Source organism: Candoia aspera, chromosome 10, assembly GCF_035149785.1.
Source record: "Candoia aspera isolate rCanAsp1 chromosome 10, rCanAsp1.hap2, whole genome shotgun sequence".
In the NCBI taxonomy this organism is placed as follows: Eukaryota; Metazoa; Chordata; class Lepidosauria; order Squamata; family Boidae; genus Candoia; species Candoia aspera.
The window spans coordinates 26391814-26414096 of record NC_086162.1 but is presented as its reverse complement, the minus strand read 5'-3'; the positions used below and the strand labels follow the sequence as shown (position 1 = coordinate 26414096).

At 53.7% G+C, this 22283-nt stretch overlaps 2 protein-coding genes across 2 annotated transcripts; both read right to left on the bottom strand.

Moving 5' to 3' along the window:
• Positions 1-2764: 2764 nt before the first annotated feature.
• LOC134503695 (cytochrome P450 2G1-like) lies at positions 2765-15240 on the bottom strand. The gene is made up of 9 exons (XM_063312593.1): positions 15024-15240; positions 12901-13063; positions 12674-12823; positions 12198-12358; positions 11661-11837; positions 10860-11001; positions 4021-4208; positions 3478-3613; positions 2765-3145 (listed from the first exon to the last, which is right to left on the bottom strand). The coding sequence occupies exons 1-9, from the start codon at positions 15201-15203 to the stop codon at positions 2958-2960; spliced, it is 1485 nt and encodes a 494-aa protein (XP_063168663.1). The 5' UTR covers positions 15204-15240; the 3' UTR covers positions 2765-2957.
• Positions 15241-17932: 2692 nt separating this feature from the next.
• On the bottom strand, positions 17933-20031 carry CIPC (CLOCK interacting pacemaker). The gene is made up of 3 exons (XM_063312085.1): positions 19685-20031; positions 19100-19272; positions 17933-18828 (listed from the first exon to the last, which is right to left on the bottom strand). The coding sequence occupies exons 1-3, from the start codon at positions 19878-19880 to the stop codon at positions 17965-17967; spliced, it is 1233 nt and encodes a 410-aa protein (XP_063168155.1). The 5' UTR covers positions 19881-20031; the 3' UTR covers positions 17933-17964.
• Between the last annotated feature and the right edge of the window lie 2252 nt (positions 20032-22283).

Here is a 22283-nt window from a genome sequence, read left to right as displayed (position 1 = left end):
CTTTGCTTATCTTTTAATCCCTTGCTCTTGTTTCCATGGTATTGTTATGTGTGCCGTTATGCTGATGCATTCAGCTCAACGGTGCTCATGACATAATCATTACGGAGCCTAAGTTCTCCAGATTTCTTTTTTATGAACAATACAGGAGCTGTTGCAGGAGAAGACGAGGGTCGGATCAATCCCCTTTTCAAATTCTTGTTGATAAAGTCCCAAAGGGCTGCCAGCTCTGGTTCTGACAGAGAATAGAGGCAACCTACTGGGATCTTGGCCCCTGGCATCAGACCAATAGGGCTGACACTGATGGATTTTAATACCCCTTGGCTGCTATTTATATTTAATTTCTTTTCTACTGTTTTAATTGTTTGACTGTTTTTTATGACTGTTAGCCACCCAGAGTCATTGGTTTGAGATGGGCAGCTATACAAAATGGATGGATGGATGGATGGATGGATGGAACAGTCAGTATGGTGGCAGCTGATCTGCTTCCCTTTCACTGAATGCATCCACAAAACTTTTATATTTCAAGGGAAGGCTAGGGAGCATACCTCCTTCTCGTTCTGCTGCTAGGGTTGCAGGAATGGCAGCCATGTGGTTGTTACAACTGGGGGCAGTGAAAGTGTTACAGCTGGGGGCAGGTTTGTGTAGACCATACAAACTGTGGATCGTGTGCTTAAAGCCACTCCAAGCCCAGGACAATGGGAAAGTGGGATGCTGAAGCAAGGTAGAACTCAATTTTTTCCTGGTGAGTTCCCAGTCACATGCCCAATGGTGTTGTGGCTGAAGCCACTGGGCCTGACTGCAGAGGGCAACTGTCAGTTGTCTTGACCACTAGAGGTGGCTGGATGGCGTGCTTTGGAATGCCATGGTCTGCTGTGAACTGGAGATCCATGAAGTTGGTTGGAGTTCCAGAAGCAGGGAACTTTCCACAGTCACCCCTTAGTGTCTGGTGGGTGTTACTCAGGGGTGCTGGGTCTGACTTGTGGCTAACTGGCCCTGGCCTAGTGAGCCCCCTAGGCTGGACCCCTCCCCTTTTCCTGACATGATCGGGCATGGGAACTTTTTTTTTCTTGAAAAAAAAGGCACCACGCCTTTTGGCTACCACATGTCCTGTAAAGGCATGGTGCCTTAACAGGACATGTGGTAGCCATATATTGTGGTCCTCCCAATATAAGCACAGCCCCTATTGGTGTGCTGTTAGTGGGCAGCACCTGTTGGTGTTGAGACTTTTCTTCTAGAGTTAATTTTGTGTGGTGCCCACCTACTTGCATAGGTTCCTCAGTTGGAGGATATGCAGGCTTGGTGAGCGGAGGCAGATCTGATCTTTAAGAAGCTCGAATTCTGGCCCTTTGTTGCTGTAGATGCCCATCTATACATAAGCAGAGTGGCCTCAAGCCTTGAAGGGTTTCTGGATGCTCCATTCGAGCCAATTCATCAAGGAGATCATCTGATAGACCTTCTTGAAACTGGTCAGCCAGAGCTGCATCATTTCAGTCCAAGTCTTGGGCTAGTAGCCTAAAAGCATTGATGTACTCAACCACTGGGCCACACCCTTGCCTCAATTCACGAATGCGCCCAATTGGCAGCCTGGGCTTTCATGGGATCTTTGTACCTCATCTCTAACTGCTGGCTAAATCTGTCAAAGTTATCCAGCAGAGGGCTCTGCTGCAGCAAAAGAGGTGTAGTCCACTTAGCAGCATTTCCAGTCAATAAGCCAGTTATAAATCTGGTCATTTGGGAAGCCTTCAGGGCATAGACTCATGTAGATTTTGCACTGTGCAAAGAAGGCTGGAAACTGATCAAGTGAGCCATCAGATTTCTCTGGGATGGCCACTGTGCATTTCCTGCATGGAGGAGGAGGGCTCTGATATTTAGCTGGGTTAATAGCTGTTGGAAGAAAATCTTACCAGGTCTGTTCTGAGCCGGGAATGAAAGTTCTTAGGCAATTGCTTGAACAGAGATAAATTTTAGTGTCCAGGAGCATGAAGTACAGAGCAATCAACTGTCAGTGGTGGCCACACTTGGATTTTCTCAAAAGCCCTTTATGTAGGAGAGCTTGGCTCTTGTTATGCAAAAGTGTCCCTGCCCTCTAGGAACTCCTGAGGAGGCGCACTTAGCCAGTTTCTTGGCAGGGGGCACTCTCTAGGAACGCTAGGAGAGTGCAGTTTACCGGGGTTCCGAGAGGGGGCACTCTGTGGCCAGGCCCCTTGCTGGTTGTGTCTCCTGTTCTGATAGTCCTGGTTCCCTGCGGGGCTGTGGCTTTGTCTACTAGCCTGGAATATTCACCTTGGAAGGGATCTTTTGGGATTCGATTATGGAGATCTGGTTGGCTGGGGAAGAAGGTCTGCCTGGATTTGCTCTGCAAAGGAGCAACCTTTTGCCTTACAAGGGCTCTGATTAAGTCTGAAGAGAATCCTTTGTCTACATTTTAATCTCCTGCGTCCTCTTCGTATTGAGCCCATTCTATCTTGCAACTTCTGACCTTTTACTTCACTCGAGGAGGGGAAGTGATGTGGCAGGAAACAGTGTTTGAGGGAGATGGCACGGCAGGGAGGGAGAGGTCGTAATGTCTTCCCACGCAGCTCCTGTAACCCAGTGGCCTGTGGGGCCACGGGCTGGGTTACTTGGGCATTTCCAGCCATAAGCTGCTCTATTGTAATTTTTAAAGTTTTCCTCTCCCTCTCGTGCAGGAAAGTGAGGTTGGGGGTGGTGGAAACAAACCGTCTTGTTTCAGGTCTCAAACTCACACAATCATCGTTGCCAGGTGTTACGTGCGTCAGGGTGAAACTTTATTTTTTCAAGGCAAACTCATAGCAGAGGGATCTTTGCCCAGCCCCTCGGAGTCCTCAGCCCCTGGTGGGGCCAGAAAAGCAAAGGGCGTGCCTCTTCCCCGGAAGTCCAGCTTGGCAAAAACACAAATCGCAGAAGCAGGGAGCACACACCTGCCCCCCCAACACCTTTCAGCGGGGGACAACCGAGAGCTCGTACAGGGGTGGGATGGTGGCGAAGCCGAACTCCCGGGGCATTAGGTCGATGTCCTGGGGCTCTGTGATGGGCTTCAGCCGGAACTGCTGCAGGATGGTGGTAAAGAAGAGGAAAAGCTCCATCCGGGCCAGGGCTTCCCCCAGACAAATGCGCTTCCCTGCGGGTGAGAGGAGCAGAGTCAGGCCCTGCCGGCCAGGCCCTGCCTGGCCAGGCTGAAACCCGAATGGTCAGCTCTCCCAGAAAAGGCAGGGCGGGCAGGTGGAGGGGCCCTCTTCTGCCACTCACCAGGCCCCCCTGATGCCAGAGTGGGCAAAGGCAGGCCCGGTGCGTGCGAGGATGCGGAGCCGGGCCTCTAATCCCTCTAATCCAGCCTTGGCATGGAAACTGAAAATCAGCCGGTGACACATGGCAAAAAGGGAGGAAAACGAGGCGCAGCCGAGAAGCCTGGCCCGGGAAGGGGTGGCGTGCAGAGGAGGAGGTGGGCTCTACCTGCAGAGAAGGGGACAAAGGCGTCGTTCCTCTTCAGGCGGCCGTTCTCATCCAGGAAATTCTCAGGGTCGAACCCCTGGGGGCTTTTAAACTTGGTGCTGTCGTGCAGGACAGTGCTGAGGAGTGGGTAGATTTCCGTCCCCTGAGGAAGAGAAGTCCTAAACTCGAGTGGCGGAGATTCAGCGCAGGCTGTGCCTGGGTGGCAGCACAGAGAGTCCTGCCTCCCTTCGGGAGCCCCCAGCAGCACCCTTAGTGCTCCCTTTACCCACCACACCCTCAACCCTGTAAGGTCAGCTGGGTGGGTGGAGAGGAGGGAGTGGCTTTGGAGGTAAGAAAGCCCCACCCCTCGAGGTGGGCATTGTCCACCCAGGCTCCCACTGCTCCTGCATCTGAGGCCCACCCTTCCTAGGTCTGGAAGCTCTCCGCCTGGTCCCGGTTGTGCAGCCAAGCCAGCTTCCGGGGTGGGGGTGCCCCGCCCTACTCCCGCATCCACTTGGCCCAAACTCCCACTCCCACAAAGCGGACAGGCCCTCCAGAGTGCCCCCGCACCTTAGGGATGACATAGCCTCTGAATTCAGTGTCGCGGGTGACCGCGTGGGGCAGGTTCATGGGGATGAGGTCGCTGAACCTCTGCACTTCGTGGATGACTGCATCCACATAGGGCATGTGGCTGCGGTCTTCAATGTTCGGGACACGGTTCTGGCCAATCACACGATCGATTTCTTCATGCATCTTTGCTGTCAAAAGATGGTCTTAATCATAGTTGCTTCGATTTCACTATCTCTGATGTACCTGAATGGAGCTCCGACCTCCAGAGCAACTGATGGGGGACCAAAGAACTGGGCAGGGTGGTGCTCCACATCCTGAGGTGGGGCATCAGGCTAGCATTCCCCCCACCTCACCCTCACCCCACAGATAAGGGTTTCAGCATAAGATATGGGTAGGTCTTATGCTGAAACCCAGGCTTTCTTGAAGGTTAAAGCAACTTCTCACTGGCTGTAAGGATGGAAGGCCCAGTTGCAATTGCTAATTGTGACTGGGTGCTCCAGCCTTACACAGAGCTGAAGAAGACTGATGGGGAACAAGCGAATGCATTTGGAGCCAGAGGCACGAGCAGCCATTAACTGTCAGAACGAACAGAACAAGCTTTCACTGCAGAGGAGAGCCATCAAAGAAGAAGAGAGGAAGGGGCGGGACAGAAGCAGAAGGCGGGGGGCTTAAAAGGGAGGGCGGGAGGAAGTAGGCCCCATTCATGACTTTAACAGAGTTTGATATTGTCCCAATAAAGAACTACACATATCTCTAACGGCTTGTGCTTGAGTTGCTGGATTTGGGGCATAAAGATCAAGAACCTCACAGAAAGCCACGAATCCCTTTTTCCTCACAATGGCGGCCCTACCAGAGGACGCAGAGCACCCTGAGGCAGCCCACGTGAGGTGACTATATGGGAGAGCGATGCAGGCAAGCCGGATGGCTGAGCACCCAAACCTCAGGGAGAATGGAGGGCGCTGGGCCACAGGCCTGAAACAACCCACCCAGAGCAGTACCCAGGAACGAGAGAGGCCCCACAGGGCGAGGCATGGATCCAAAGCGATTTAAGGACCCCGGAGACCCCTGGAACCCAAGCACAAGTGGGGAGATGGCAGCAAGCTCCAACCCCAGCATAAGGTGCTCACCGGTGGAGTCGGGGAGCAGGATGGCGCGGCTAGAGCGAGATGTGTCAGCCCTACGAGGGGCGACTGAGGCCTGCCCTGGAGGCTCGACTGCGGAGCCCACGCCCCGCGACAAGGGAGAGAGCCGCAAGGTAGCGGCCCCTGAAGGCGAGGGGAGAGGGCCTACAGCCTGGGGGGGTGGCGCTGGGCCCCTGGGAAGCGAGGACCCAAGCCCCGGCAATCTCATAAAACCAGACGCATTACACTTATTATAAAATACAATTTATTATTGTATTTTATAATAAGTGTAATGCGTCTGGTTTTATGAGATGTTAATGTTTATGATCAGAGTTTGATTTTATTGTAAACCGCCCAGAGTCCCTCTCTTGGGGGAGATGGGTGGTAATTAAATTTGAATAATAAATAAATAAATAAATAATAAATGGGCGAACAAGCAAGCAGAGCACAGAGAAAGGCGGGGCGGCCCAAAGGCGGGAAACTCGAAAACCAGGCCCAGGCAGCAACGTTAACCCCAGTGGTGACAGGGAGAGGGATGCGGCCTAGCCATGAAAGAGCAGCAGCCGCACCCGGAGGAGGAGGATTTCCTACCTGGAAGGCGGTCATGCTGATCCCCTGGGAAAAGCAGACCCCAACCCCCATAGAAGAGAGTGAAGCGTGGAAGAAGGGGGGGGGTGTTTGAAACCAAGAGGCCTAAAAACCAGGCCGGAGCCGCAGTGCGAGGAGCGATGACATTAGGAGGGTGGGCACCCTCTACAGGCGGGAACGCAGCGAACCTAACTGAGGCAACGAGACCTACCGACTGTGGGGATGTTGCACAGGGAGCCTGGTATGCAGGGACCCCAACCCCCACGGGACTGAGTAGCCCATGGAAGAGGGAGGAATCCTTTGGAGACAGAGGCCTGAGCATCAAGTTCAGTGGAGACCCCAAGCAGTTAGCGTGCTTTCTTACAGATGTGGGGAGTTCATGGAAGAATTTGAGGCGGTCTTCCATTCAGAGGACGCCAAGGTGTGATACATATCAGGGCGCCTCAGAGGAGTGGCTGCGGAATGGTTACAGGGGCTGCACAAGGCAGCAGCCCCAGAACTTTGAGACTTCCAAGGCTTTATGCGAGCACTAAAAGAGCAATTTGAAGACCCACTAGCAGCGGTGAGGGCCTGAACTAGTATGCAGACCATAAAGACAGGGACGCAAGTCGGTATCAGAGTATGCCATAGAGTTCAAAACCCTGGTAGGGAGACTTACCAACTGGCCAGAGTCCCTAAAAATTGAACATTTCAAAGGGGGCCTATGCCCCGAAATTTTAGAGTGATCCCTGGCCTGAGGAAACCCTAAATCATTAAGTGACTGGATTTGCCTAGCGGGTGAAGTTGAGGAAGTGCGGGCCCAAGTAAGACACCAGCAACAGTCATATGCCACTGGGAAGCACTCAACATTTGCAAAAGACCCTTTCAAGCGGAAGACAGCTGGGAGCGAAGAGCATGAAAGTGCTTGTGCTTCACTTATGGGAAAGAGGGGCATCGAGCAGCAGACTGTATACCCCCCACTAGGCAAGGAAAGCCAAAAGGCAGTGGGACCAACATGAACACCCCAACCCAGAAGACCAGGGCACCGGCAGCAGTGGCTACCAAAAAGAAACACCATGAGGCCTATGAAGCCTCAGAAGATTCAGCTGAGGAGGGATCCCTGAGGTCAGGAAACGACGAGAGCCTGCTCTAAAAAGCGCTGGAGGGCAGGTGTGTGAGAATGGGTGCAAAGACCCCATGGTGAGTGAGAACTATCCTGTATTGATGGTAAGTGCATGGCTGAGGCAACTGAGGGGAGGAGACCACGCTGAACTAGTAGGCCTATTGGACTCTGAGTGTACCTGCAACCTGCTGCACCCCTCAATGGTAGGAAAACTGAAGCTGAGGGTAGAAAGGCTGAAGGACCCCATCATCTTCACCCAAATAGATGGGGGAGACATGCAAGGGGGCCCCGTTGAGTATTACACTGAGCCAGTAATCATGCAGGTGGGAATGCATGAGGAGGTTTTGAGATTCCTAGTGCCCCCAGTCGCCAACCACCCCATGGTCTTAGGGCTTGCTTGGCTCCGGGACCATAACCCAAGAGTAGATTGGAAGTCAGGGCAGATTTACTTCTCTGAAGGGATCTACGAATGACTGGCCCTGACACGGAGAGGCACACAGTCCGAGCTTACGGGATCTCTAGAGGAGATGGAGAAGGAGATGACCATGGACAAGAGTCCTTGCATTCCCAGACAGTACAGACACTTAAAGGACGTGTTTGGCAAGGCCAAATCTGACCAACTGCACCCCCACCAGAACTCTGACTGTGCCATAGAACTAATTCCGGGAGCTGAGCTGCCCAAGATGAAACTGTACCCCATGACCACCAAAGAACACAAAGCACTCCAGGAGTTCATTGACAAGAACTTGCAGCAGGGATTCATTCACCCTGCTACATTGTCTATGGCTGCACCCATCCTATTTTGGATGAAGAAAGATGGGTCCCTACGTCTTTGCATAGACTATAGAGGTTTAAATGCAGTCTGCACCTCTAATAAATACCCTCTTCCTCTGATGAGTGATAAGCTGGCCCACCTCTCACAAGGGAAGATTTTCACTAAACTTGACCTAACAGAGGCATATTTCAGGGTCCGAATTCAGGAAGGGGACGAGTGGAAAATCGCGTTTAACTACCAACTTGGGTCATTTGAGTACCTAGTGCTGCCATTCGGACTGCAGAGGGTGCCAGGGGTCCTCATGCACCTCATAAATGAAATCCTGCATGACTTTCTCTACTGAGGTGCCTTAGTCTATTTGGACGACATCCTAATCTACTCTGAAACGATGGAGGAACATGTGATGCTGGTAAGAGAAGTTCTGAAGCAGCTGTTAAAAAATCAATTGTACGCAAAACTCTCGAAGTGCGAGTTCCACAAGATGCAGCTGGATGACCTGGGGTACAGGATCCCTAGCAATGGTGTGGGGATGGACCTGGCTAAGGTCAGAGATGTAGTTGCCTGGGAACTACCCTATCAGGAGGCAACTACAGAGTATTTTAGGATTCGCCAATTTTTATTGGCAGTTCATCCTCCACTTTGCACAAGTAGCACTGCCCCTCACTGACTTGCTGAAGACGAAAGGAAAAGGAGACCCGAAAACAATCAAGAAACCTGGAGCCCCGATCAAATGGACAGCTGAATGCCAGGATGCGTTCGACTGCCTCAAAGTACTCTTCACATCTGAGCCGGTTCTGAGACACCCCAACCCCGCATGGCTCCTGATTGTCCAGGCAGACACCTCAGATGTAGCCATTGGGGCCATCCTATTACAGAAAGATAAAGATGGAGAGCTGAGACCATGCGCCTACCTCTTGCGCAAATTTTATGAGATGGAGAGGCATTGGCACAACTGGGAGAAGGAGGCTTTTGCGGTACAATGGGCACTTGTCACCTGGCAGCACCTGTTCAAGGGAGCTCCACACCCATAAGACCATAAGAATCTAGAGGCCTTGAAATCCACAAGAAAACTGAATCCCAAACATATCAGGTGGGCGCAGTTCTTTAGTAGATTTAACTTCACCCTAAAGTACTTGCCTGGTGGTAGGAATTTCCTGGCCGACGTGTTACCTCGCCTACCCCAACATAACTGTGTGAGAGAAGAGGTGGTGGACTCCGTCCTTTCTCCTGCCCAATTCAGGATGGTGGTTACCACATGGAGCCAGACAGCCAGCGCAGCAGCACAGGTGGAAAGGGACTTACCAAACTTCAGTCTGCAGCACTCCAAGATGGCTGGCTACAGAACAATAAAACCCTTTTGGTGGAAAAAGTTGGGATTATGGTGGAAGGGGGAGAGGATATACATACTGAAAGTCCTGGAATGGTGCCATGATGCTAAGGTGGCAGGGCACTTCAGCTTTGTGAATACTCTACACCTAGTGTGATGGCAGTTTTGGTGGCCATCCCTACAAAAGAATGTGGAGGAGTATGTTGCGAGTTGCCCCATTTGTGCCACGGTGAAATGCATCGGAAGCAAACCCAGGAGTCTGTTACAGAGTGTAGCGAGCCCTATCCGCCCCTGGAAGCCGATCACCATGGACTTCATTGTGGACCTTCCGGAAAGCAAGAAGAAAGCTACCATATGGGTCGTTACCAACTTATTTTCAAAACAGACACATTTCATCCCATGTGCTGGGCTATCCACCGCCAACCAACTAGCCAAGATGTTCATCCACCACATATACCGCATCCACGGAGCCCCTGAATGAATCATCAGCGATCGCAGGACCCAATTCACAACCAAATTCTGGAAGAAATTTCTGATGTTGATTGGGGTGGAGCAGGGCTTAAGCTCTGCCCATCACCCAGAGACTGACAGGGTGAGTGAACAGCAGAACCAAGTACTTGAGTAGCACTTGAGGTGTTACATCAGCCACCAACAGGACAATTGGGTGGACTTGCTCCCGTTCGCTGAGGTGGCACGCAATAACGCAGTACAATCCAGCATGGGATTTACCCCATTCCAAGTAGCCAATGGACAAGACTTTGTGGCCATCCCAGAACTTCCACTTGAAAATATGACGATATTCTTGTTAGATGAATTGATCAACCAGATGAGAGACAGCTAGCCAGTGATCGAAAAAGCTCTCGATGACGCCAAGACTGATTATAAAAAATACGCAGACTGCAAAAGAGCCCTGGAATGGCCCTTGAAAGTGCCCCCACAAATAGACAAGGTCTATTTGTCCACCAACTACCTTAAGTCCTCTCAGCCCTCAAAGAAACTAAGTCCTGAGTATGTCAGCCCATTTCCAATTTCACGAATCATCAATGACATTACAGTACAACTCTGCTTACCAAAGAACTTACATAAAATCCGTCCTGTTTTCCACTGCTGCCTGCTCAAACCAGTGCAATCTTCTGAGTGATGGCACCCCAAACCTCCCCCTACATTGGTGGAGGGGGACCAGCACTTCAAAATGCAAGCAATCTTGTACTTGAGAAGACAGCAAGGGGGGTCGCAGTACTTGATGCACTGGAAACATCTTCCGAAAGCTGATAATGAGTGGGTTGAGAGCAGACACGTTCGTGTGCCCCAAGTAGTCAGGGATTTCCACAAACGATACCCAAACCTAGCTTGGGGGGATGATGATAACCTGTTATTTCCATACACTAACTCTCCCTTTTCCTTCCAGGTACTTCCTCGTGCAGGGGGCGAGTGGGGGGAGGCTCTCTTTCTGAAGCGGGGTGGCATGTAAGGATGGAATACCAGGTCACAATGGCTAATTGCAACCAGGTGCTCCAGCTTTACACAGAGCTGAAGAAGAAGACTGACAGGGAACAAGCGAATGCATTTGGAGCCAGAAGCATGAGCAGCCATTAACTGTAAGAACGAACAGAACAAGCTGTCACCACAGAGGAGAGCCATCAAAGAAGAAGAGAAGAAGGGGTGGGACAGAAGCAGAAGGCAAGAAAATTAAAAGAGAAGGCAGGAGGAAGTAGGCCCCATTCGTGGCTTTAACAGAGTTTGATACTGTCCCAATAAGGAACTATGCATATCTCTACTGGCTTGTGCTGTGAGTTGCTGGATTTGGGGCATAAAGATCAAGAACCTCACACTGACTTGCAATGATTGTAGCTCTTCTCCCTGGACTTAGAGGGGCTGCTTCTTGGCCTACGGACATTACTGGGGTGGGTCTGAACACCCCCTTACCTTGCACTTTGGGGAACTTCATCAGCAACAGAAATCCATATCTCAGAGTGGAGCTGACAGTCTCTGTCCCAGCAAAAAACAGAGTCAGGGTTGTGAGCTCCAGGTTCTTCAGATTGAATTCGCTGGCTGGGTTGTCTTTTTCCTGAAGACAAATTGGAACCAGAGTGCATGAGAACATCTGGTGGCCTGTGACTGGGGCTTTCCAGCTGGTTTCAGAGTTGCAAAACAGGAAAGAGAACCAGTGGTTGGAGCTTCAGGCAAGCAGGTTGAGCAAAGCTCTGGTTTCCACAAAATAGAATGGTCTCCATGTTCCTATGCAGCGGGTGGATTGGCAAAGGCAATTCCCTTTGGACCTGCTGTCTCCATTGCCAGCCCCTTTCCTGCCTTGACCCTGTTCCCATCTCTGCCAGTCCCCTGACCGCCCTCTGTGGGAAAGGAACAGGAAACGCTTGGCATCTTGAGGTTGTCCTCAGAGGGCCTTGGAATAATGGTTTAACTTACTCGAACCCCGATGCAGCTGAAGAGGCGGTGGCCTGGGTGTGTTGGGGTGAGGGACCAGTGGCTTGTGGGCATCAAACATGTTCCCTTGCTTCCCCTTTGACCAGACGTGGAGGTTCCTTTTACAAGATCCAGCCGAGAAGCTAAAATCACCCAACCTTCCTGTCCTCTGGTGATTGTGTTCAGTCAGGAAGGGATGGCACGCTTGTACCCCCTGGCCCATCCTTTGCCCAGTGACAAGGCCCCTTGTACCCAAAGGCTCACTCACAGCCCTATAGCTGGGGGACACTCCTCGCATCCTACCTTCTCCATCTGTATGAGAAAGCAATCGATGAAATCCCGAGGAGAGTTGAGGTCCAGAGTCTCTTTGTTCTTCATCACCCTCTTGGCAATGAACAGCCTCATGTCTTCCAGAATGTCATAGATCTTGGTGTGTGGCCCTGGAAGGTGTCTCAAGAGGTTGGGGTACATATCGTAGATCTGCGGAGGACAAGGAAGACAAGGATCTGTTACAAAAAGAGGTCGATGCATAGCCAAAGTGAGTCAAATAATGAGGTCAATCAATCAAGGATCAGCATTTCAAGAATATCAGCAGATATATTTGCAGGATATAGCCGATATGAGAGGAGCTTAAATAATCTTGAAGAATTTCTCTTTAAAGAGTCTTTCCTTCTTTCCCTACTGGCTGCCACTTGTGTTTTGGACAACAGTTCCCATCCTCCTAAGCCGTGGCAGCTGTCCAAAATGTTTGGATGGTACCAGCTTGGGAAAAATTGTCTTGGAAGAAGCTTCTGATCCTTCTATTGTGCGGAGCAAAGGCCAGGCACCGTGTAGAACTACCTGAGCCCAGCCTGTGCTCATTTCCCGAAAGCTGTCATTCATCATCTTCATGAGAGCCAGGAATTCCTTGTCTCTGTAGTCAAAGCGATTGCCGAAGACGATCGAACAGATGACGTTGGACACAGCGCAACTGAGGAAGAAGATGGGGTTGAAGGGCTTCTCTGGTGCAGAGAGAGAAAGAGAGCAAGAGGGAAGGGAGGTCAACAAGTTGTAAGAGCTGCTCAGGCCAAAAGGGTAAATAATTTTCTCATTATTATTTGGGGGGGGCATTCCTCTCTTCCACTGTACGTGTTTATTTAGAGAGGAAGGGATCCCTACTCTGCTTTGGATCACAAAGAGGAAGACACTCTGTGAAGCTCTTTTTCAGCCCAAGCTTCTCCTGGACATCTTAACATCGGAGCTCAGCATTCCTAGAGTGGTTGGTTGGCCCAAGGGCCTTTAAAACAATTCCACCCCCTCTCCTTCCCCAGCCTCACCTTGCATCTTCCGCAATTCCTCCAGCAGGAACTGGGTCTCCTCTTGGATCCGCTCCTGGATGGATTTTTTCCCCATCCCAAAATTCCTCAGGACGGTCAGAGAGAACCGGCGCAGCTGCTTCCAGCGCTCCCCATCGGCAAAGACCACCCCTGAGGGCAGAGGAGAGCAATGGGTCCTGTGGCCAGGAAAGAGTGGGCAACCTGACCCACCAGCCTGGAGCCCTCACCATGTCCTTGGAAGGTCCTTTCCAGGGTAGCATTGGTTTTCCTCCCGGCAAATTCTTCGGCCTTGTCAATCAGGGCCTCCTTCACTGCATCGTGGCCACATAAGACCACAACTGGGCGGTTTCCAAAGTAGACCGTGAACACGGGGCCGTATTTTTCCCGCAACTGCACAGGAAGAGGAGCCAAAGGGAGGGATGGAGATACTTAGATCCAGATCTCTGTAGCTGGATGACCCCAGGGATAAACTCCTTGGAAAGGCCATTGTTCCATTGAAGGTGAATACAGGCAGTCCTTGCTTAATGACCACAATTGGGACCGGAATTTCAGTTGCTAAGCAAAGCGGTCATTAAGTGAATCCAACCCAATTTTATGACCTTTCTTGTGGTGGTTGTTAAGCAAATCACATGGTTCCCCATTAAAGTTGCTTGCTGGAAACTGGCAGGGAAGGTTGAAAAATGGCAATCATGTGACCGTGGGATGCTGCGATGGTCGTAAGTGCAAAGACAGGTTACAAGTAGGTTTTCCCAGCACCATCGTAAGTCTGAACCATCACTAAACAAATGGTTGTCAAGCAAGGGCTACCTGTATTGGCTGCCATATCCACCAGCCAACTGCCTCTTAGGGCCGGAACTGGGAATGGCTTATTTGTATTTATATTTATATTTCATCACCACCCATCTCCCTCAAGGAGAGACTCTGGGCAGTTTACAAGAAAACTTATCCCCTTCCCAGAGACAAAGTGGGCCCTAAGAGGCTTCCTTCCTCTGCCCCACCCAGCTGCAGCATTCCTCTCTCCATTCTGTATCCTGAAAGGTGCATCGCGTTAGGCAGCTGCATCACCCGCTTTGGCTGATTGATTATTTTGATTTATATCGCCACCCCTCTCAAATTCATGACTTTGGGTGCCGTAGAACCTTAAAGGCTAAGCAAGGTCAGCCTGAAGCCGACCCTGGATGGGGAACTGACGGGGTTCCCAGGACTGAGAGGAAGGCAGCTCCTTCCACATCTCTGTGAGAGACTGCAGGGGGGCCCTTGCCAGGAGGCAAGCCTGACTCTCTCTGCCCTTCCCTGTGGAAACATGGACGGGCTGGGATCCATCCAAGCTTCCCTTGAACTTTGCTTCCAGGCACTTCCTTCCTCAACAAAGTGCGTAGAGCCAACAGGACTTTTGCCCAGGGGTTACTGCAAGTCCCTGAACACAGTCAGAGGTTTTCTGCTGTGGAAAGGTCTTTCCATCACAGTTTTAAGCAGTTATAAGAGGGAGCCCTTTCTTTTTTGCTTGAACTGAGCCCAGAGTCATCCAGGACTTATAGACCCAGTGCCGTCAGTGGCTTAATCGCCCTGTGATCTACCCAGAATTTTTGCAGTGCAGCCACTGAAGTTGGTGTGGCCTACAATCTTAATGCCAGAAATCCTGCTCCATTAATCAATAGCTGCCTTGAGGATCCAGCTGTTGGAACAGGAACAGAAATGTTGATTAATGTGTATTAAATAAACATTCATTGACTTACAGTGTAACATACCACACTGGCACAACCCTGCCCATCTGGCCCACAGAAAAACTTGTAAATGCACCGATCGCCCACCAAGGCACAAGGGAACCCTCTTCTAACATTGTATTGGAAACAGAGCTTCTGAAATTCTTGAAAACGGCGCCGGCGGATCCTTGGGCAACGGTGGCAGCATTTGGAACCCTCAAATGGGTCGCTCGGGAAAGGAGCACATTTGCATTTCCTAACATCTCGTCGTCAACCTCCCAAACACTTGCGCTACTGAAAAATGGGGGGTGGCTCCTAGAGATTATAGAATCACTCCCCAAAACAACCTCACTACTGGGACTTTTGGGGGTGCTGGAAGTGCTTCCCTCTGCAAGCCGAATCACAGGAAGGTGGGCGGTGGAAGGAGATGGCTCGGATGTTGGGCTGTGGGACTCAGATCACTCAACAGCCACGCGATCCGGAGAAGATGCAGGGCCCTTGGTTGAGGAGGATGGAGAGAGCCAGTGCCCCAACGGAGAGCCCGGGCATGGGGGAAGCGGACGGGGGAGACCGCCAGGCGGCTCGGGAAGCATCTCTGACCCGCTGCTCAGTCCCTGGGGCTTCTCCTGGGCAAGAGGGTGACTTACCTTGAGGAGGGACTGCAAGGTTTTTGATGCCTTGATCTGCAGGAAGTTCCCGATCAGAGGCAGAGGAGTGGGACCAGGAGGCAGCCTACCCCTGGGAGACGCCTTTCTCCAGGCAAACAGCAGGGCAAGGCAGGAAAGGTAGGCCATCAGGAAGAGGGTGACTGCGCCAGCCAGCTCCATGGTGTGATATCTGCCCAGCTTCCTGGGATTCTGGGCATTTAAGTGGGGCTGGTCTTGGCGTCACCTTCTGGGTTGTGTAAGAGACTGAGTAAATATTCAAAGCTCAGGTATCATCTGTTCCAGCCTGGTCTTGCCTTTGTGTGCCCAGGCTCTGCTCCCGGTGCCCAGCTGCACTGTGAACACCGACCACTCTCCAGGTATTCCTCCTCCTCCCCCCCCCCTAATTTACAGGGAACTGTCACTGCCGCATGTTTGGTTGCAAAGCTTCCAACATTTAGAAAGAGAACTGGCTGGCTGCGTGGCTGAAAGGCAGCCCCATCTTCAACCCCTCCCTGGTGCACAGCCCACCCTTTCCCCAGCCGGGTCTGAGGTCCGCAAACCTATTGGCACAGCTGTTGGCCGGGCTCCCCCCTCACATCCTCTTCTCTTGTCGGGGAGGCTCCCTTCCCCTTTGCCCTGCTTCTACGCCCAGAGGCCTGATGTGAGTTCCCCCCATAAGGTAGCCACCTTGAGAATGAGGCAGTGGAGGGGCCCTGGAAGCCCTTGATGCCAGCACACCTCCCAGGCAAGCAGAAGCAGGCTCCCCTTCCTCCCCTCCCCTCCCCTCCCCTCAGGACATGATGGGGCGCTGGGGCACAGGGGGCACGCTGGAAGGTGGGTGCAAGGGAGGGAGTTGGGGCACAGTCTTGTCTTCGGGTGCTCCAAGGTGACACTGGGAGAAAAAAGAAGACATTTCTGAAACCCACCAGAAAAGGTTGGCAGCTCTTCATCAGCTCAGAGGGACCATTTCCTCTGCCTATTGGGGGTCAATGTAACTGGAGATATACACACCCTGTGTAAAAATAGAGGAATCTCCTTCCCTAAGCAGGGAGGGGAAGTCATGGAAACCCCACCCATGGGAGCCCCACCTTACGATCTGCATCTCTTAAGGGAAGGCAGACTGCAGCCCCATTCCGACAGCCTGCCGATGGGGCACGAGTGCGTGCCCAGGACAAGTGCGGGGAGGCGGGAATCGACCCACCTCTGTGCCTTGAATTCTGGGCCGTCCCCTTGCGGAGGAAGGGGGTGGGGTGAGCTTGTGGTGAGGAGCACAGCACCTGCCTCCCCCCCCCCCCCCCCGGTCAATGCCAGACCAGTGGCTGTTTCTGGAGCCCAGCTGGGGCCTTTGCGCAGGAAGAAAGCCCTCCCCATGATAAGGAGCAACCCAAGCCTTTCTTCCACAATGGTTAAGGGTTGGGTTTTTGGGCACTCGTTTTATTAAAGATTCTGTTATACAAAGAAAACCAACGCAATCTACATAGTATAAAAATATGAAGCTGGAGAGCCGCTGCTTCTGCTCAGGAGACCCCAAGATGGGTTAGACAAACCGGGGTCTGACTCAGTTTTGCTGTTGGTGGGGGAGAACCCACAACCAGACAGTGCCCAGGCTAGCACCTGCTGGCAGATCCACAAAGATTGTACTGACCCACTGGAGTGTTGTGGGAGCCCAGCTTGCACAAGACCCTTTCGCATGTTCCTGGGCTTACTTACACCTCATGCAAGTAACATCCATGGTCCTGCTTTCCAAACATGTGCTGGAGCCTGACAGCATTTTGTGACATGTGCTTCATTTCCCCATCCTGACACTGCCGGCTCAGCTGCCAGCTTCACAAAGGCCAGAGCTCTCCTGAGCATGGAGGGAGTTGTGCAGAGCAGCTCCACTCGGCTTAGCCGCTTTCAACCTCCAGCCAAACCCTAATCCGCTCTCTGCACTTTCCTAACTTGATGCTCACTAGTCACTGGTCAGTGCTGGCTCAGGGTCTGTGTGACTTGAAGGTCCCTTGCCAGGAAGGCACCAGGGAGAACGCCAGGCTGCTGCTTCAACTTCTACTACACTTCCCTTGAGAAACTAGGGCAGAAATGAACGCAGGTGGGCACAGACGAGCAAGCCCTTGTTCTTGCTTACACTAAAAATCCAAGTGCACAGCAGGCACAGAAGATTCCAATGCTTCAGGGGCATCCCAGCCCCACCACAGCCAACAGCCTTCCCAAAATAGGGATCCTGCAAGGATATTTCTCTGTGCTGCAGTGACTGCCCCAGGACCCATCGATCACGTGGCACCCCATTACCCCCATAGGGCAATGGCAAAAGATGAGCACTAAATCACATCCAGGTTTTTGTTTTTGTTTTATTAGACTCTGTTCTCATCAACAGCAGAGCGGGCTTCTGGGGAAAGTGTACTCCTGACCAGGCTGAAAGCACACACACAGTTAATCAGCAGAGGGCTGCTTTCCCCCAGGGAGCGCGGGGAGGGGGCTGCAGCACGGTGCACCGACCCTGCAGGGAAGAACCAGCTCCTTCAGGGCAAAGACACCTCAATGGACAAGTCGAACAGCAGGGGGTTCTGGCTTCTCTGGACAGCCCCCCCCCTTCCTACTTCCAGGCAAACTGTCCGAACTTTCCAGAGAAAGGCTCACGGCCAGCACCAAACAACTCAAAAGGGGGCTGCTGCTTCCCAATGTGTTTCGCCCCTTCCTTCCTCTCCGTCTCGCTGGGCTCTGTTCCTGCATCCACTAAGCCCCGACCTGGGGGTCAGGGGAAACCAGCCAGCTCCCTGCCTTGAGACCAATTACTGCAGTGCAAGGCACGGGGAGAGAAACGCCTTCAACGGCAGGGAAAGGCCAGGCAGAGCCCGGCAGTCTGGGTGGCCAGCTGGTAACTCCTTTGGGGGGAGAGAGAGATGCCCCTTTGCCCAGGGCACAACGTGAGCTGAGGGGGCAGCTAAGGCAGAGCTGCGGGCAAGGCAGTGTCTCGGCTGGGGACCAGGCCTGAGCTGGACGGAAGCTCCCTGGGCCTGGGCGGAAGAGGGCTCTCGGGCTGGGCCACCAAATTCTGCTGCTGCCCAGAGTGGGTCTGAGCGCTGTCCCCCTTGCTGGGCCAGTAGGCTGCAGAGCGGTCAATGGCGTCCTGGAGGCGAGCCCACACCCGGGTGTCATTGCTCCGGACAGCCTCACACAGCAGCTGGGCATGTTCCCGCAGCTCAGCCAGCTCCCGCTGTGTGCCGCTGTTCTGCCGGAGCAACTGCTTGGTCCGCAGCGTGATGCCCAGGAGCCCCGACTTGCGCAGGATTTCCATGGTGTTGTGCAAGCGGCGCTGCCTGCCCAGGTTGTTGCTGCCCAGCCGCTTGGAGGCCCTGAAAGCCATCCTGCCTTCGGCTGGGTCTAGTCCAGCACAGGACAGCAGGATGGGCCGAGTGGGCACTCCTGGGCCCAGAAGGGCAGAGGCCCGTGGGCAGGTGGGTGGCTCTTCTTGAGTCTTCTTGCAGCTGTCCTTTGCGGCAGGGGGGTCAGGAGAGATCTGGTCTTCCACTACACAGAGCTGCTTGTGCTTACCGGTGTCTCCCACTGGGCTGGGTGCTTCCTTGGCCTGCAGGCCCCGGCCTGGGTGAGGAGCAATTCGGGGGTATGTGCCAAGGGTGGGGAAGCGGATCTCCTTGGCAGAAGACTTCTGGCTGGGGAGCAGGGGCTTCAGGGGGGCCACAGGCTCCTGGACGAGGAGGACATGGGCTGCAGAGCTGTGAGCATTCTCCAGGGGGCGCTGGCTGCCCCAGGCCAGGAACGAAGCTGTGGGGGACACCCCCAGGGTCTGCAAGAAAGCAAGAGAGGCCAGAAGTCAGAAGGGCTTTTCCCCGGAGCACATCCTGCTCCTGGCCTCCCCACCCAATAGCCATTCTACAGATCTGCAAGACCTCCGCAGGCAAGGGAGCCTGCCCCCCCGCCATCAACTGGGTGCTCCTTCGGAGAATAAGCCGAGCACCAAGCACACCGGCTGGGGGTTGGGTGGGTTGGCTAGACCGGGACCACAGCAGCTGTGGGAGGGAGGGCCGTGGCCCTGGATGGCCGGCAGCACAGGCTACCTGTCTGAGGATAACGTTTTTGACCAGGTAAACCGGAGCGAGGCCAGGAAATGTGCTGTCCATGAGCCCCCCCACTGTCTTCTGCAATGTGGCTGGCCACGGAGGCAAGGGGGAGGCGGCCTGGTCCTCAGCATCTGTCTGCTCAATGGCACTCAGGTACTCCGAGCTCCCGTCTGCACAGAGAGACAAGGAGGAAAGTGGGTCAAGCCGAGCAAGGGCACAAGCTGGGTGGCTCTGGCCAGGTCACGGAAGCACCTCATGGCTGCAAATCCTGCAGAGTAGCCCACGCTACGTGAAGCAGCTTTAAGAAATGGCTGCACCAAGTTTCATCCCCCATGAACCAGGTTGCCCTGCTGCTCCCACTGAAAGTCCAGCCTTCTCATCCTGCCCCCCGTCACCTCCACCCAGAGCCCAACGCTAGTGCAAAGCACGCAGCCCTAAAACTTAAACCACAATACAGCGTTCAGCTGAACCCCAATGAATTCCCACCGCTCAGACAGGCAGAGACCCCAGGCCCCTGCCCCTGGCAAGGGAGTTGCCACAGCAAGCTCCCCCCCCCGCCCCCGCCCCGCCGAGGTTCTCTACCTGAAAATCCAGAGTCCTTCTCCCCCTCACTCTCTGGGGGGCTGGGCCGGCAGGTGCCATTATGGGTGGCCCATTCCATCTTCTCAGGCCGCCCCACGTGGCCACCCCATTTTGGACCCAGCCAGGCCAACCGGCTCATCTCCTCCTCTGCAGACTGGGAAGGGGGGGCTGAGGGGGAGGGCTCACCAGAAGGCATGGCTGCTCTTCTCTCACAGTGCTGGAAGGCAGGCAAAAAAGGGGTTGGGGAAAAGGCACAGAAGAGACCAGAGTCACAAACCCCCCAGAAAATGACACCGGTAGCCCCCACACCCCACCAATCGTGGGTGGGGTCAGTTCTCCTTGTACACCTACTGAGCGTGGCACACCCACCACCTGGCACACCAAGTGCCGGGCTGAGACAGACAAGGGCAGCCACAGGTCAACGTAATGGGGCCCCCTCCCTGGGCCCCCGGAGCAAAGCCAGGGCACACTGGGCAGGCGCCGGATGGGGCAGAAACAAGCTGCAATCCAGAAGGGCACCTCTAGTCTCAGGGGAACTGAGCTAAGGCAGCCAGTAATCTTGGGGAAGTTCCTGGCTCCTTCTGATCCCAAGGAGGCGCTGGGGAGAAAAGCACCCGACTTAGGGCAGCCCAGGCCGTCAGAGGGCTGTCCCCCAGCCCCGCATAGCAAAGGCCGCCAGATGACGCCAGCAGGACTGACAGAACGACCAACCCCCCCCCCCCCCAACAGCCTGCCCCAGCCACTTTCCATGGGGGTCATGCCTGGCAAGGTGGGGGCCTTGCTCACATCTGGCTGAGGGTCTCCAGTTACAAGGACCTTCCTCCCCACAAGAGACAAGCCCGGGCCAGATGACGCCAAACCCAGGGGAGGGGGGCGCAGAGGCAGCATCTCTGGTACCCAGCTGGATTCAGAACATGGTGAACAAGCCACAGGCACTTCTGTCTGCTGGAACTGGAGACAGGCCCTCCCCAGGAACTGCGGGGCCACCTCCACTTTTGGCCAGCCGGGGGCTCGGGAACCCTGCTTCCCACCATTGACAGGAGGCAATCCTTACGCCCGTTAATCACGGGTGTCACTCAGCCTTCCCTAAATGGTGCCCTCTGGACTCACGGGCTGCGCAAACGATTCAACACCTCTGAGGAGGTCTAAGCCCATCTTGCCAAGCTACCTCACTCAGTTCCAAACGCTGAGCTATGGCCAGTTATGGGCCAACATGGTTTTTCAGTGCACCCACCATCAGGCACAAAAGCATTCCAAGTTGCCCTTCTCCAACTTGCTCATGCCTCCTGGTCCGGCCACTTTCAGGAATGCTTTTGCCTCTGTATTTTATCAGGGCTCAGGATGTGGGTCATGGGGCACTGGCCAAACTGCCCTGCTCAGCCCTCTGTCTCCTGGGTGCTAAACTGTGCCCCACCGCTGCCCACAGCAGATCCCTGAGTCCCCTCCCAGTCAGCTTGCTGGACACGTGTCTGTTTACCACAGGCCCCTTCTTGCGGGGGGGGGGGGAGGAAGGGGGCCTGGTGGCAGAGAGGCTGCGCCATCTTTCCTAGGTCGAGCCAGATTACATGACAGCACAGCCTGTTCCCAGCACCTCAAGATCCAGGCCTGCCTGCACGCCTTGCTCAAGAAAGTGAGGAGCGGCCCCTTTCATGGGCGGCCTGAGATCACACTGGGGGAGAGGCAGATGCGCCAGCGAGCTGAAACGGAGGAGTGTCCGGTTTCCTGCTCCTGGATAGCAGCCAAGTACGGAGAGGCAATTTGCTGGCTCACATGCTCCTCCACGGGATGTCTCACATCCAAAGACACACAATCGTCTCTGCCCTACACCCAAAATCCTCCCGATCAACCCCAGCAAAACAGCCCAGCAAAACACAGTTCAGATCCCTTTAATCTCCAGACAATGAAAATGAAGAGGACACAGCCCAGCCTCCTTGACTAAAAAAATCCCCCTCCAGAGGCAGCCCAGACAATCTTCCCCCAACACACACACTCCCACGCAGATACACCAAAGTCACAACTTCTAGCACATGCAGCTAATCTGCAGACAGCAGCTCATCTCTGCACAGACTGTGTGAATGCGCCCAAGAGAGGCAGGTGCATGGCCACTGGCTCTCCCCAGGGCACCTGGCAGCCTTTCCCTTTCTGGCTCCACTCACCATTCCTGCCCTGCTCAAAAGCTGGAGAAGCAAAATCCACTTCTGCAGCAACCTGTGCAGCCTTCCTAAACACCAGACTGGGAATTCTGCCGCCATTCCAGGGTGTTCCCGGGCACCACAGAGGGCGTCACTCCAAGGGTACCAGAATTTGCCATGTACCCATGCTACTGACTCTCCCACAAAGGTCTTCAAAACAAACAAAAAGAAATAACAAGCCGAACTTTCATCCATCGCCCACCTTTTAGGCCTGATGTCTAGGAGTGAAAGAAACAACCGTCAAGCAGAGCTTTTGAGGGCCACAAAGGCACAGCAAGCTAAGGGCCCGCAGCCTCTTTGGTCAGCATCTTAGGTTTGCTCTGCAAATCCCAGCAGTCAGTCCCTCACCACCTCGTGAAACAGACTGCTGTCATTCCAACAGAAAGAAAGATTGGGAAAACAGTCCC

Excerpts from the sequence above, each read along its gene's own strand:
- LOC134503695 (XM_063312593.1), bottom strand. The coding sequence starts at position 15,203 with ATGGAGCTGGCTGGCGCAGTCACCCTCTTCCTGATGGCCTACCTTTCC. Across the intron at positions 13,064-15,023 it reads CCTTGCAGTCCCTCCTCAAG|TTGCGGGAAAAATACGGCCC; the intron begins GTAAGTCACCCT and ends CTTCCTGTGCAG. Across the intron at positions 12,824-12,900 it reads AAGGACCTTCCAAGGACATG|GGGTGGTCTTTGCCGATGGG; the intron begins GTGAGGGCTCCA and ends CTCTGCCCTCAG.
- CIPC (XM_063312085.1), bottom strand. The coding sequence starts at position 19,880 with ATGCCTTCTGGTGAGCCCTCCCCCTCAGCCCCCCCTTCCCAGTCTGCA. Across the intron at positions 19,273-19,684 it reads GAAGGACTCTGGATTTTCAG|ACGGGAGCTCGGAGTACCTG; the intron begins GTAGAGAACCTC and ends CTCTCTGTGCAG. Across the intron at positions 18,829-19,099 it reads AAAACGTTATCCTCAGACAG|ACCCTGGGGGTGTCCCCCAC; the intron begins GTAGCCTGTGCT and ends GCTTTCTTGCAG.